Here is a 13703-nt window from a genome sequence, read left to right on the forward strand (position 1 = left end):
GATATCCTCAACCCAATGCTGTTTTATAAAATACAAGTCAATATTGTTTTGGTTCTCTTTACTTGCTAGTGTGGGTCAGTCTATCTGTTGGGTTTATTTTTAAAATTGTGCTTTCAATTTTGTGACTTTGCAGAAACAGCATGTAGAATACTGACAAGTGTAATAAGTATTCTTATTTGTAGAAACATATATATCTTTTTCAAATGCCTAGTCACTTCATTAAGTGATGAATATTCCACCTATATTAATTAACAATCTTAAATTGGAATTATACTACAAGCAGGATACGATAGGTTAATAATAATAATGATAATAATAATAATGTAGCAAAATCTAATGCCTTTATAAATACAGAGATAAAGGCAAGTAGTCAAACTAGCCAAGGAAGGGTTTGTTTTGTAGGAACTCAATTTTAAACCACAGTGGGACCGAAGAATACAATTTAAGGAGACTAGATTCAAACAACCTGATTTGCTCATTCCAGCGTTAATGAAAACTGACAGAGAATATTATTTTTCTCTATATAAATAGATCACTGGGAGGGAGAGTGATATCAGAGAGACAGGAGAATTAGGTAATCTCTAGAACAAAGAGAAATGAATTGCATTTAGATAGAACAACAGTAGACGATTATTAACAACCATAGAAGTAATAAGATGGGTTAAGTAACATAACAAAATTTCAAATGAAAGTTCCTGGTTTTATTGAGAGGATTGAGAGGATTGTGCTTCCTATTCTTGCAATAATGAAGGGCTGAACTTAATAGGTCTATGTAGTTATGTACATGTAGGGAAGGATTGTGATCATACCTGCTAGCCTCACCTCCTGGGCATTCCCACTGCCCATACATTGGACCCCAGATCTACACATCTAAGGATTTTCACGTGTAGTATAAACTGAACCATCTAAATATTGAAATTTATGCATATAGGCTTCTGCGCAGATGTGATATCCAAAGCATGTGCCATGGGAGTGGGACTGGCAGGTGCAGTCACAATTGCTTATGAAGGTAAATGTCTACAAAGGGGGTATCTCATGACAGTTGAAAAGGCAACCATCTGAACCTACAACTTAAAAAAAACCATACAACCAGGATTCATCTCATTCAATATTTTAGAGCACTCGACCAAGAGCTTAAAATTACTTTGAGGTAATAGAAATAACGACAGGAGGACAAACACTTACAGGGGCTTGCAAAACGTAAAATAAAGGTAATGAGTCAGTCTACTGCACACTGCTGCTTTATAAACTCAAGAGATCCATTTGTTAGCCCTGAACGTCTCCTATTAAAATGCACCAGCAGTCAGTTAAGTCCTTCTATGGCAAGTGGAATGACTCCTAAATTAATGTAACATGACATAAAAGTATTTTGTGAAATTGTAACTGGGCCTAGGCAAGGTTCCTTGAATTGCTTCTGATTTTGAGTACGACGTTCGTAACTTATTTAAGGGCCTACTTTAACAAAGCAGTTCTTTAAAGTCTCTGTGAAAAGCAATACCCTACCAAACAGGAAGGCTTTAAGTTGTATGGATTTAGCCAGGGGTGCTCAGTTTTGTTTACATATGAACCCCCAATCTGTCACTTAAAACCCTGGGACGTAAGCCATAACTAACTTGCATATTGGTCTGGAATTTAGTCACAGCAGTCATTAGTTCACTCTCAAACCTATTTTAAATTCCCTTATATTTCAATGGCAGTTAGAAGTTCAGTGAGAAGGTTTGTTTGAAAGAAAACATAGAAAGAAAACTCCCATATTTTTTTCCTGTCAATCTTTCTGACTGAGGTGTAGGGAACTTTGCATTTCCTTGTGGGCAACCTTACAGCAACATATACTAGTGATGTGTGGTGCCAGATGTAAAAGTGGGCAAAAGAATGGACATGAATCTTACCTTTGCAGGGGAGGCTACATTCCAGCCATGCAAAAGCCATGGAAAAACCTCCACCCTCCTTGAAGTAAGCAAGAGGCAATATGTGTTCCAGAACACATTCCAGACAGGCAGAAGCACTTAAGGATATGTGGCCCATGAAGATCAATTTGGTCCCCAAGTCTGAGATTCTGCAGCTTATCCAAATTGTGGTCGATTTAAATAACACCATCTGTACCTAGAGTCGCAGCTACTGTTTACCTGTTAACGTGGTTGTAAAGAAGAGCAAACGCAACTGACCTTGAAGGGGCTGCAGGAGGAACCCGGATCCCTCTTCCCCGCATTGCTCGTCCACGAGCTGACTCTTCTGAACCATTTAGATATGATAATTCTCTTAATTGCTCTTGACGGATTTCATCATTATAGTCCTGGAAAAGAGTAGGCAGAAGAACATCCTGTCATCTGTATAACTTGAGTCACTTTTGATTTCAAAATAATTAGACATACATATATATGGGAGGGACACGGGTGGCGCTGTGGGTTAAACCACAGAGCCTAGGACTTGCTGATCAAAAGGTCGGCGGTTTGAATCCCTGCGACGGGGTGAGCTCCCGTTGCTTGGTCCCTGCTCCTGCCAACCTAGCAGTTCGAAAGCATGTCAAAGTGCAAGTAGATAAATAGGAACCGCTCTGGCGGGAAGGTAAACAGCGTTTCCGTGCACTGCTCTGGTTCACCAGAAGCGGCTTAGTCATGCTGGCCACATGACCCGGAAGCTGTCTGCGGACAAACAATCCATGGAGAATAGGATGGAACTGTATTCACTGATTCTACCTTTGACCTCCACATGTTCAAGGTCATGATTGCCAAGTATACACCCAAATCCAAGTAATCAATCCTTTGTGCAATCAACATCCTACAAAAGTGGAGTGTACAAAAATGGAGAGTATGGATCATACCAAGGAGCTTATACACATTTAGAGTATGCACATATGCCTCAGTGTAAATAGGAACTTCTATGCAGTGGCGTAGCGTGGGTTGTCAGCACCCGGGGCAAGGCAAGTAATTTGCGCCCCCTAACCCGTGGATTTGCGCCCCCTAACCCTAACCCCCAGATGTTGCGCCCGGTGCGGCCGGCCCCCCCTGCACCCCCCACGCTACGCCACTGCTTCTATGTGCAAAGGCTGGTAGTGGACGTAGTGTCAGTACGTATGATCCTATGCCTCCCCTTCTCCTTTAGAACACTCCTTTACGAAGCTGTTACTTGGACCTAGGAGAAAGCCTAATCTATACTGTGAAAGAACTAACAGGATATTTTAGTAGCAATGAACCTACTGATCTTTGACCATTTGTGTTGTCAAATAATCGTCTTCATCACAGAGCCACAAATGTCTTCAAAATGGGAGTTTCCGCCTTCAAGCCTTAAAAACTGCATTAATTTGGAAAATATTACACAGTGAAGTCGCATGAGACACAGCCTTCCAAATAAAATCTCAGTGCACTAATTCCAGAGCACTCTGTGTACTTCTTCTGAACCAGTAAGCAGAAAACTGAACCAACATTTCTTCTGAATCTGATAAGAGAATTACATAAGATGCCCACCAGAGAAAATGTGTAGTAATTCTACAGCAGTCATTTTAAAAAAATGTGCATTAGCACCACTCTCTTATGTCTGCTGCTGTACTGTAAAGACTCTAATGCATTTGGTGGCTTTCAGGTAGGAAAACAGCACACCAGATTAATTAAGCCTTCCCAAAAAAAGGAAGGAGTAAAATTCCTCTTTGCAACCTCTAAGTAATGACAAAGAAAGCAAAAATAGAGAATGCTCCAGTGGCAGAAAGACCAGTCTGGTTTCAAAAGCGACACCTTTGTTGCATTAAGAAAAAAAGCACCACAGTCATTTGTTTACACAGCACTGTGGCTTACAGTGACAGTTTGCTATAGATTTGTAATAGCACTACCTACACAGTTATAAAAAAGGAGAAAAATGTATATCAAAGTGGTTTCATTTTGCCGTAATCACAAAAAGACAGGGGAATATTCTCTGATGTATTGAGCCCCAAGGCATGCTACTAGAAAGGCATCCCAAAGGGCTTTTTAGCTTATATGTGATGTTTCTGCACACAGAATTCTTCCTTTGAGCTATCATTCCCCATGGGTTGCATCCCATGTTATTTGTTCTTCATAATTAGGAGAGGTTTAATTCTAATATCAAACTAAGAGCTGGCCTGCAGATTTTGCTTATCAAAGAGAAATGCCTTCACATTAGTTCCCATTCCTGCCTATAGCTGCAGTAAACAAATCTTCTGTCCTATGAAATGGGGAATCTGATGAAGAGCTGGCATGGAGATATCCAATGCTGCGAGGGAACAAAATGAAGTACCACAGAAATCAAGAAGTACAGCTGACAATAGGCTTCTCTCAGTCTACAGACGTAGAGGTGTCATTGAGAAACTTGGTATTTCTGGAATAACAAAGATAGACAACTGTATGCAAACAGAGAAAGAGAAAAAGAGTGTGTGTGTGTGTGTAGTTATGGAGTTGAAATATTTCATTTTTATAATTGTAAACATTTATCATATGTGCTCTATTTGGCATGTAATGAAACTGCAATCTTCTAAACCTGAAGTCTGCAATTTTAGATTACAAAGCTCACTCCAACTCTTTCATTAATCTGGAAGGCAACATTAAATGAATCTTTCATAACTATTACGAGTCATACTAGAGATGGAGCTGCATTTCTGAAGGCAGCTGAATGCAGAGCCTTGCACTGGAGCTGGATGCGGTGCTCCTAAGACTTCCAATAACACAGAGATTGCAAGTCAGATGGAAGCTACACAGGAATAGCAATGAAGACAGAAAAATGTGCCATAGAATTTGGTATGAGCAAACACTGGGTTGTTTGCACAAGCTCAAAAACAAGCTTCTTTCTCTAATGTGTTAAGCTACGTCCTCAAAGCGATCAATTATGGACGGTTCAAGTTAACGAACAGTAGTTAGTTCGCTGGGTAGAAAGAAGTAGACAGCACAGTTTGCATGGCTGCACTTTACAGCAGTCGACGCTCCTAAACTCTTTCCATGGGTTTCCTCCAGACTTGCCCATTCTTGGGTAAGGTTTTATATACGTACAGTGGTACCTCGGGCAAAAAACTTAATTCATTCCGAAGGTCCATTCTTAACCTGAAACTGTTCTTAACCTGAGGTACCACTTTAGCTAATGGGGCCTCCCGCTGCCACCGCACGATTTCTGTTCTCATCCTGAGGTAAAGTTCTTAACCTGAGGTACTATTTCTGGGTTAGCAGAGTCTGTAACCTGAAGCGTCTGTAACCTGAGGTACCACTGTACAGTTGCTCCCAGTTTTTTTCCTATAAAAATAGGTGCCGGTACTCACCATGAAGTTGTTACAGTAAGTGCCACACTTTTCAACAACCAAAAAGGGTGTGCTGGTACTTAATACCCTTGAGTACTCCCAGAAAAACAACAACTGGTCGCTCCCTTGTATTCTCACGCATAGAAAGGAAAATACACAGAGAGAGGGTGTCTGTGAGAATAGCTTATAATGCTCAACCCCCCCCCCCCACCTGTTAGTCTTTAAAGTGCCACATGACAGAGGTGTGCAGGCAATTAGGTTCAAGGTTTCTTTGCTAACTAAGTAAAATGGATTCACTTTCCTCTTTGGAGGAGGCTGTCCCTTGCACTTTCTTACCTTAAGAGATGATCCAGTGGTTTGTATTAGTGTACATTTTCTAAAAACTCTGTCACTTCACAGTTTCCGCTGCCCTGTGCCAGCCCTTACAAGCCATTTTTGTGGGCCATAAGCCGCCAAAATCAGCCTTACGTTACAATGCTGCATAGTAGAATGTTGCCTGTGAAGTTTCGAACAGCTCTGCTTTGTTGGTTTAAGTAGAGCCACATAGGGTTTTTTAAAAATGCAATTTATTTATTTTTTTAAAATCCTGCACTGCAAAGCTAAGTGAACATGAAAATTCATAGATCTTCAGTGCTTTGAAACCTGATCTCTTGCAGAGCCCCTGGACCTTAAGAAACATGCATATACAGCTATTCTGTACAAAAAGTATAGAAAAAACAGCAACAGAGCTCTCTGTGACTTTATAAGGGTCCTGCTTGCAATTGGGATAGCGACAAAATATAAAATGGAAAGTAGACATTCAGTAGTAGAAATGGGCTTCACATTCTGCTAGTTCCACATACTGTTCCCTTTGTGCTGTTGGGGTTTCAATACTTTTCCTGCTCCTTTTTTCCTATTGCTTGTGGTGGATGTTTTACTTTGGTTGCTTTTAATTGTTTTATTTTGCTATAAACTGCCCCATATACAATTGTAGGTGCTGGTGACTATGTCATCAAAAAAGGCCCTGCTGTAAGTGCACCGTTTTTAAAATTTTAAATTGAAAGTATCTCTGAAATTGTAAGTGGCTGAGTGGCATCATCCACATTTTCAAAGCTCAAGGCACAGAGAAGGGATCTAAGCAAGTCTGTTCTTTGCTGTGATTCAGCTGAATGCATGTCAGATTTGAAATGCAAGTTCAAGTGCATCTCCTCTTGAAAGCGATACCGTGCAGATAAACATCTTATCAGAATTTGCATTAAAACACTGGTGTTATTTACCTGTAGTGTATTGCTTTGAAAGGGAAACATTCTGGAATGTACAGTTCAATGCAATTGCATTGATTGGAGGTTTTGTGAATCATCAAAAGGTTGAGGCTAGAACCCTTCTTCCTCCCCCTGCCCTCAGTTTTTATAATGGTAACATTTTCAAGTTTCATTGAAACCTCCCAATGGAAAAAAGAGAGAGAGGTCTGGGACAATGCAAACCTTGATGCTTTAATGCTAAACACTGTGTGGGTGTTGTTTTTTGAGATTATGATCATGCACACAAGCAGCTCAATATTCCATTTAGATAATGAAAAGCATACATAAGCATAAGTGGACAGCTATGTTTAGAGCCTCACTTAACTTCCTACTCATGCGCATTTATGCTCTCTGTTATCTAAACTTTAGATTCTAACTGAAACATTGAGAGAGCCATGCTCATTATCACATCCAGTTCTGGAGTTTCATGCACACAATGAACTTGCACATAAGCATAGCTGGAAGCAAAAAAGATTCATGAGAATAAATTGCAGAGATGGAAAGCTCTGGCAAGAACAAGTTGTGCATACACACTGTTATTCCTAAAGTATGGCTATCCAAACCAGAGGAATGGCAGAGAGGCAAATGCATAGATGCCGCTCTGTAACATGGACAATATATTATGAAGTACAGATGGAAATTTGGAGAAGACATTTGAAAGTATCTCTACATGTGAATAGGTTTTTATTAACATACACAGTGCTACCTCTGGTTATGAACTTAATTCGTTCCGGAGGTCCATTCTTAAGCTGAAACTGTTCGTATCCTGAGGTGCGCTTTTGCTAATGGGGCCTCCTGCTGGGCAAAGTTTGCAACCAGGAGCAGTTACTTCCGGGTTAGCGGAGCTCGTAACCTGAAGCGTTCGTAACCAGATGCATTCATAACCAGAGGTACCACTGTACATTCTCCTTAAAATGAAACAGTTATTCTGCTGAAAACTGTTTTAAAATTATGGATATAATATATGATATCAATCCTACGCACGAATACTCAGAATGAAGTCCTGCTGTGTTCAGTTGAGTTTACTCCCAAGTAAGGTAGAGGAATAAGGTTAAGGTAAAATAAGGTAAGTGTATTTACATGCATGTATGGGTGTGTGTGTTTGAAAACGGACACTTCACTAGTCACTGCACATATGAAAATCTTAATTTCCTTCATTCAAATCCACTGCTTAAGTATGAATTATTGTCTGTTGCAATGTTAAGCTCAATAGTCTCTCATGTAGTAGCCGCAAAATGAATGAACTTCGCATTCATGCTGGTGAAGAATAAATGACTTGACAAAACTGAACTTCATTTTCACATTTCAAACAGTTAAGACAATCTAACTAGAACAAGCAATGAAAAGTTTGTAAGAATGCACCATCCTGTTACTTTTTTTTTTTTTGACCGGTGTGTGTGTTTGTGTGTTTACCTACTTGTAGTCATTTCTTTCACCATAGAGATCAATAGGGCCATTCTGAATCAGTGCTATAGTGATAAGTTAAAATTCCAGGTGCTGCAATTTTAATAGCTACAGAGGGTTTATAGTATAAAATGGTAAGTACCCAGATACCAGGGATGTTTGGGGAGTATGGGGAGGTGTATTACCTCTGGTGGAGGACATTTCATGCTTCTCCTGGGGTAGTTTGTCCAGCTTTGGTCCCGTCCCCTGTCCCCCCGCACTCAGTTCTCACCTGTGGCTCCTAGAAGCTGTCAGCATGTGACAACCGCACATTCTGAGAAACGGCTTCGACTGGCAGGCTGAATAAACTAGGCGACGGTAGCCAATGGGTCTCAAAGCCTCAGTGAGTTAAGAACTTCCTCTTTTATGTGAAGACTGGGTCTGGTGGATTGAGTGGACAAGAATAATAGTGGGTCCAATGGTCAAAAAGGTGTTTTCTGCATGTGCTGTAAGGAGACGTGAGGGGCAGATGGGGCGCATCCAGAGATCTGCTGTTAGTCAGTGTGCAGTATACTGAGATAGGTGGACAAATGGTCTTACTCAGTACAAGGCAGAGTCTGGTGTTCATACTGTAAATATGTTCATTTATGTGTTTGTAGAGCTAAAGAAGTCTGGATGGAATGGCTCAGTGAAGTGGCGGGAACTGTAAGACCACCACTTCCTATAGGCAACAGTGCCACTGCTGACAAACTCAGTTAGCGGTGAGGAGGAGGAGGAGCAGTCTCATAGTAGAATCAGAGTTAGTTATCTAGTCCAGTGTTTTTCAACCACTGTTCCGCGGCACACTAGTGTGCCGCGAGATGTTGCCTGGTGTGCCGTGGGAAAAATAGAAAAATTCGAAAGATTAAAAAATAATAATTCAAATTTTCGCCCACTAGGCGGGCGCCGGACTGTGTCCTGGGTATGGGGGGGTTGACCCCACCCTCGGCCAGCAGGGGTGCCGATTGGCGCTCCTCAGGGGGACACCCTCCACTTTTCTGATGTCCGGGCTGTGATTGGTCCAGACTCCAGCCTGGACCTATCACAGTAGGACATCATCTTCCGACTTCCTTCCCGCCCGAGCACAGTGTGCGCAGCAGTGGAGAGAAGAAGACGTTGTGACTCGAGTCACCAGGAGGACCGGAGAAGTTGTCATTTTATTTCTCTTCAGTCTCCACTGAATGCCTTGACTGGGTTAGGGACCCTTATAGCTCAGCATCAGTTGGTGGAAAGGACATGACTTTACAGGAGCAGGAGGAAATAACTGAACTGAGACAAAATTGTGGTTTCAAGCTAAGATTTGCTGATCTACCTTTGGACAGTTTTTGGTTGGATACTGCCAAGGAGTTCCCCCTTCTGGCAAACAAAGCTATTTTGACACTGCTCCCATTTTCCACTACATATCTGTGTGAGATGAACTTTTCAAGCATGATTGCTATGAAAACTAAATACAGAGAGAGACTGAGAGCTGTTGACGAAGAGCTACGTGTGTGTCTTTCTTCGATTTCAGCCAGAATATCAGCTTTGTGTTCAGCCAAACAGGCCCAGGTTGCGCACTGAATAAAGTATTTTATAATTTTTCATATTTCTGTTTACTTACTATTTCATAATAAAGTAATTATAAAATGCTTTCTTTGTGTTTATTTGATTCCTATTCAAGAGAATTACCGTACTTTATATATAGTCAATATACGCACAGAGTTAATTTTTTTAACATTTTCTAATGGTGGTGTGCCTTGTGATTTTTTTCATGAAACAAGTGTCCCTTTGCCCAAAAAAGGTTGAAAAACACTGATCTAGTCCAACTTCCTGCTGGCGGAGGAAACTGACTGCTACAGCATACCGATAGATGATAACCCAACTCTGCTTAAATCTTCTAACAAAGGATAGTTCAGCACCTTTGAAAGCAGTCTGTTCCACTGTCAAACAGCTCGTACATTCAGAAAGTTCTTCCTATTTGTCTACCGTATTTTTCGCCCCATAAGACGCACTTTTTCCCCTCCAAAAATGATGGGAAAATCTGGGTGCGTCTTATGGGGCGAATGCAGGCTTTCGCTGAAGCTTGAAGAGCGAGAGGGGTCGGTGCGCACCGACCCCTCTCGCTCTCCAGGCTTCAGGAAGATATCCGCCGCCCAGGCAGCCCTGTGGGAGGTCACACAGGGTTGCCTAGGCTGCGGATAGCAGCCTGCTTCTCGCAGCGTCGAGCGCCCTGAAGGCAGAGCGCCCGACGCTTCGGGAACCATTCCGCAGCCCAGGCAGCCCTGTGGGAGGTCCCACAGGGTTGCCTAGGCTGCGGATAGCAGCCTGCTTCTCGCAGCGTCGAGCGCCCTGAAGGCAGAGCGCCCGACGCTTCGGGAACCATTCCGCAGCCCAGGCAGCCCTGTGGGAGGTCCCACAGGGTTGCCTAGGCTGCGGATAGCAGCCTGCTTCTCGCAGCGTCGAGCGCCCTGAAGGCAGAGCGCCCGACGCTTCGGGAACCATTCCGCAGCCCAGGCAGCCCTGTGGGAGGTCCCACAGGGTTGCCTAGGCTGCGGATAGCAGCCTGCTTCTCGCAGCGTCGAGCGCCCTGAAGGCAGAGCGCCCGACGCTTCGGGAACCATTCCGCAGCCCAGGCAGCCCTGTGGGAGGTCCCACAGGGTTGCCTAGGCTGCGGATAGCAGCCTGCTTCTCGCAGCGTCGAGCGCCCTGAAGGCAGAGCGCCCGACGCTTCGGGAACCATTCCGCAGCCCAGGCAGCCCTGTGGGAGGTCCCACAGGGCTGCCTAGGCTGCGGATAGCAGCCTGCTTCTCGCAGCGTCGAGCGCCCTGAAGGCAGAGCGCCCGACGCTTCGGGAACCATTCCGCAGCCCAGGCAGCCCTGTGGGAGGTCCCACAGGGTTGCCTAGGCTGCGGATAGCAGCCTGCTTCTCGGAGCGTCGGGCGCCCTGAAGGCAGGGTGCGCAAGGCTTGGGGCGGCAGCGGACTGCTTGCGCGCACCTAGAAGCTTGGGGCGTGCTGAGGTCAGCGCGCCCCAAGCTTCTGCATGCCGGCAAGCAGTCCGCTGCCGCCCCAAGCCTCCCGCACCCGGCAGGAGGTCCCGCCGGGTGCGCAAGGCTTGGGGCGGCAGCGGACTGCTTGCCGGCATGCAGAAGCTTGGGGCGCGCTGACCTCAGCACGCCCCAAGCTTCTGGATTAGCGCAGGGGTCCGCTAGCCCTGGGAGAGGCGCCGGCTCTCCCACGCTAGCGGAGACCTTGCCGGCACGCAGAAGCTTGGGGTGCACTGAGCTCCGCACGCCCCAAGCTCCTGGTGTAGCGCAGCGCACCTGGGGGGGAAATAAAATTTTTTTCCTTCATTTCCCCCCCTAAAATCTAGGTGCGTCTTATGGGCCGGTGCGTCTTATGGGGCGAAAAATACGGTACTTAGAATATAGATAACTTATATACCACTTGACTTTTTAGAGATAAATCTCTAAGCGGCTTACAAGCATCACAAAATATTACAAATAAAAATCAGAATAACAAATACACTATTAAAAAGGAAACCACCCGTAAGTTGAAACAACACAGTTGACAGCTGAATAGTATAATCTCCCTAAACCTCAAAAAAGGACTGAAGGGGGGGGGGTTGAGATCAAAATGAATCACTTTTGAGAAGGTATCACAAAAATTTTAATCTAAACACATTTGGGTCTGGCCCTAACTTCTAGAGCAAGAGAAAACAAATCTGGTCCATAATTGATGTGACAGCCTTTCAAACATTTGAAGATAGCTATCCTATGACCACAATATATCTAAATGAGTACCCGAGAGTGGAGGGCAGTTGTTGTGTGTTGATTCCAGCCAGTCTACAACCAGGTGACATCCCAGTGCAATAAATAGAGCCCTCTTTGCTGTACATCTTAAGGAAAACCAGTGTCTCGTTTTTATTTTGTTTATTGTTGGCAGCACAATAAATCTAAAATGTGCAAGAAAGGCAACAATACGTGCCCATTATCTCTAGGCAGTTTGCAGGCTGAATGAGAATGTCTTCCAGGTAACAGAAGCCCAGAAATGTCTACTGGCAGAGTGCAGAGAGGCATAAACCATGATCATGAATACCTCCTTCTGAGGTTAAATGACAGCTGAGGGAAATCTGTCAGTGTGCCACGGACAAGGCTAGCCAAATATAGATGTCATTTTTCTCTTTCAATGTGCTCAATTAAATATGTCTGGCATCATCGGCTGGGGGTGGAGGGTAGGGTGGAGGGTGCTGAAGTTTCCAATACACCAGCAGGGGGAGGGGGGGAGGTCTCACTCCCTAATAGCTAAAGAGGGCTTACTGCATTCTGTTTCTGAACACTGCTGCATTGTACTGACAGCCAGAAAGTCTAATTCTAGTGTGTGTAAGTGTGTGTGTGTGTGTGTGTGTGTGTGTGTGTGTGTGTGTGTAATGAAAAATAGTTTTATAACCTGTTCTGTCCAGATGGTATCTTATGATGGATAAATTAAATAGGATTCATTAAAAAAAATGGAAATGCCACTTCTCTAGATTGTGATTGTTGTTCGAGCTCCAAGCCACCACAAGCACTATTTTGTGCACTTCCTGCAGAATAAATAGCATTTAATTAAATGGGGCCTACTTTTGAGTAAACAACTCATAGAATCAGGCTACCCACATGTAGGATCAAAATTAGATGAATAGGAGAGAAACTGCTGGCTTCCATCAGAATATTGATGGAAACATATTCTAGTTTCTGCAATCTATCAGTAGCCTTATATGTACACAAATTGGGATGCAGTTTAGGGTAAGGGGAGAGGAATGGACAAATGAGATGAGTTAGTATTCCAAAAAATGAAGAAATACACCAGGGAAAAATCCTTTGTTCATGAATAAGTAATGCATTCATCGTGCTTTGATGACAATTGGTCTACTAATTTAACTGTTTTATGAGGGAACTTGCTGCTTTGTTCCAGTCTATCTCCCCCTCTTGTATACTGTATAGCGCTGTGATCTAAATTGCTAAGCCATTTAACAGCAAGTGCTGATGTGGAAAATTTAATATATTACTCTGATGGAAACTATGGCATGGGCACCCTTTTGGATATTGCAAACTGTCTCCTAAAACAGATGTTGGGTAATGAATTTCCTGGATTAAGGCAGCCAACTGTTGAAACACTTATAGTAAGTTAGTTTAGTAGGTGTAAATGTAGATAACCTACATTATTTATATTTAAGATGCTATTCTCAAGAAGTTTTTAAGAACCTGGAGCCACAGCAACACATTCCACTAGCGTAATAGGGCATTTTGCTGCTTTTTCCTTCCATGTGCCACCCCAATAAAGACTAGGGGGAGTCAGAACAGTGTGGCAGAGAGGAGAAATAATTCCATCTGGCAAGCAAGAATGTTAGTACTGATTAAACTACTGCATTAGTGTGACATTAAATTCCAGCCAATGTGTGAATCCTTGTTTCCAAATTTGGGTAAGGTGTGCATTTTCAGCCCTGAAGAAATAACTTTATAGCTTCGTGAAGTTCAGCAGTTCCCTCCCAGCTACTTGCTTCAACAAATCAAGTAGGCCCAATGTTTAAATAAAAGATTGCTTATAAAGAGAGTGCCAAATGTTAGATAGCTATCAAAGCCTCTAAAAATTCCAGAGCACGAAATAAACCTTTCAACATAATAAAAAAGCAGAAAACACATCCCTTTTGGAGGAAGGGGGGAGATGCAGTGCTGTCCCTCTGCTTAAGTTGCTATAGCTTGAATAATACAAAATTCATTTTTCTTAGAGCGTCATGGGTAGTGAAAGATA

The 13703-nt window shown here is 43.2% G+C and overlaps 1 protein-coding gene across 3 annotated transcripts in view; it reads right to left on the bottom strand.

Moving 5' to 3' along the window:
* KHDRBS2 (KH RNA binding domain containing, signal transduction associated 2) overlaps positions 1–13703 on the bottom strand; it is a 432530-nt gene that overhangs the window by 129999 nt on the left and 288828 nt on the right. For all 3 annotated transcript variants that reach the window (XM_081187087.1, XM_081187085.1, XM_081187086.1), the window contains exon 5: positions 2166–2293. In XM_081187087.1, the coding sequence (XP_081043213.1) occupies positions 2166–2293 (128 nt within the window). The remainder of the gene's footprint in view (positions 1–2165; positions 2294–13703) is intronic.

This window comes from Podarcis bocagei (assembly GCF_964188305.1).
Source record: "Podarcis bocagei genome assembly, chromosome: 3".
Classification (NCBI taxonomy): Eukaryota; Metazoa; Chordata; class Lepidosauria; order Squamata; family Lacertidae; genus Podarcis; species Podarcis bocagei.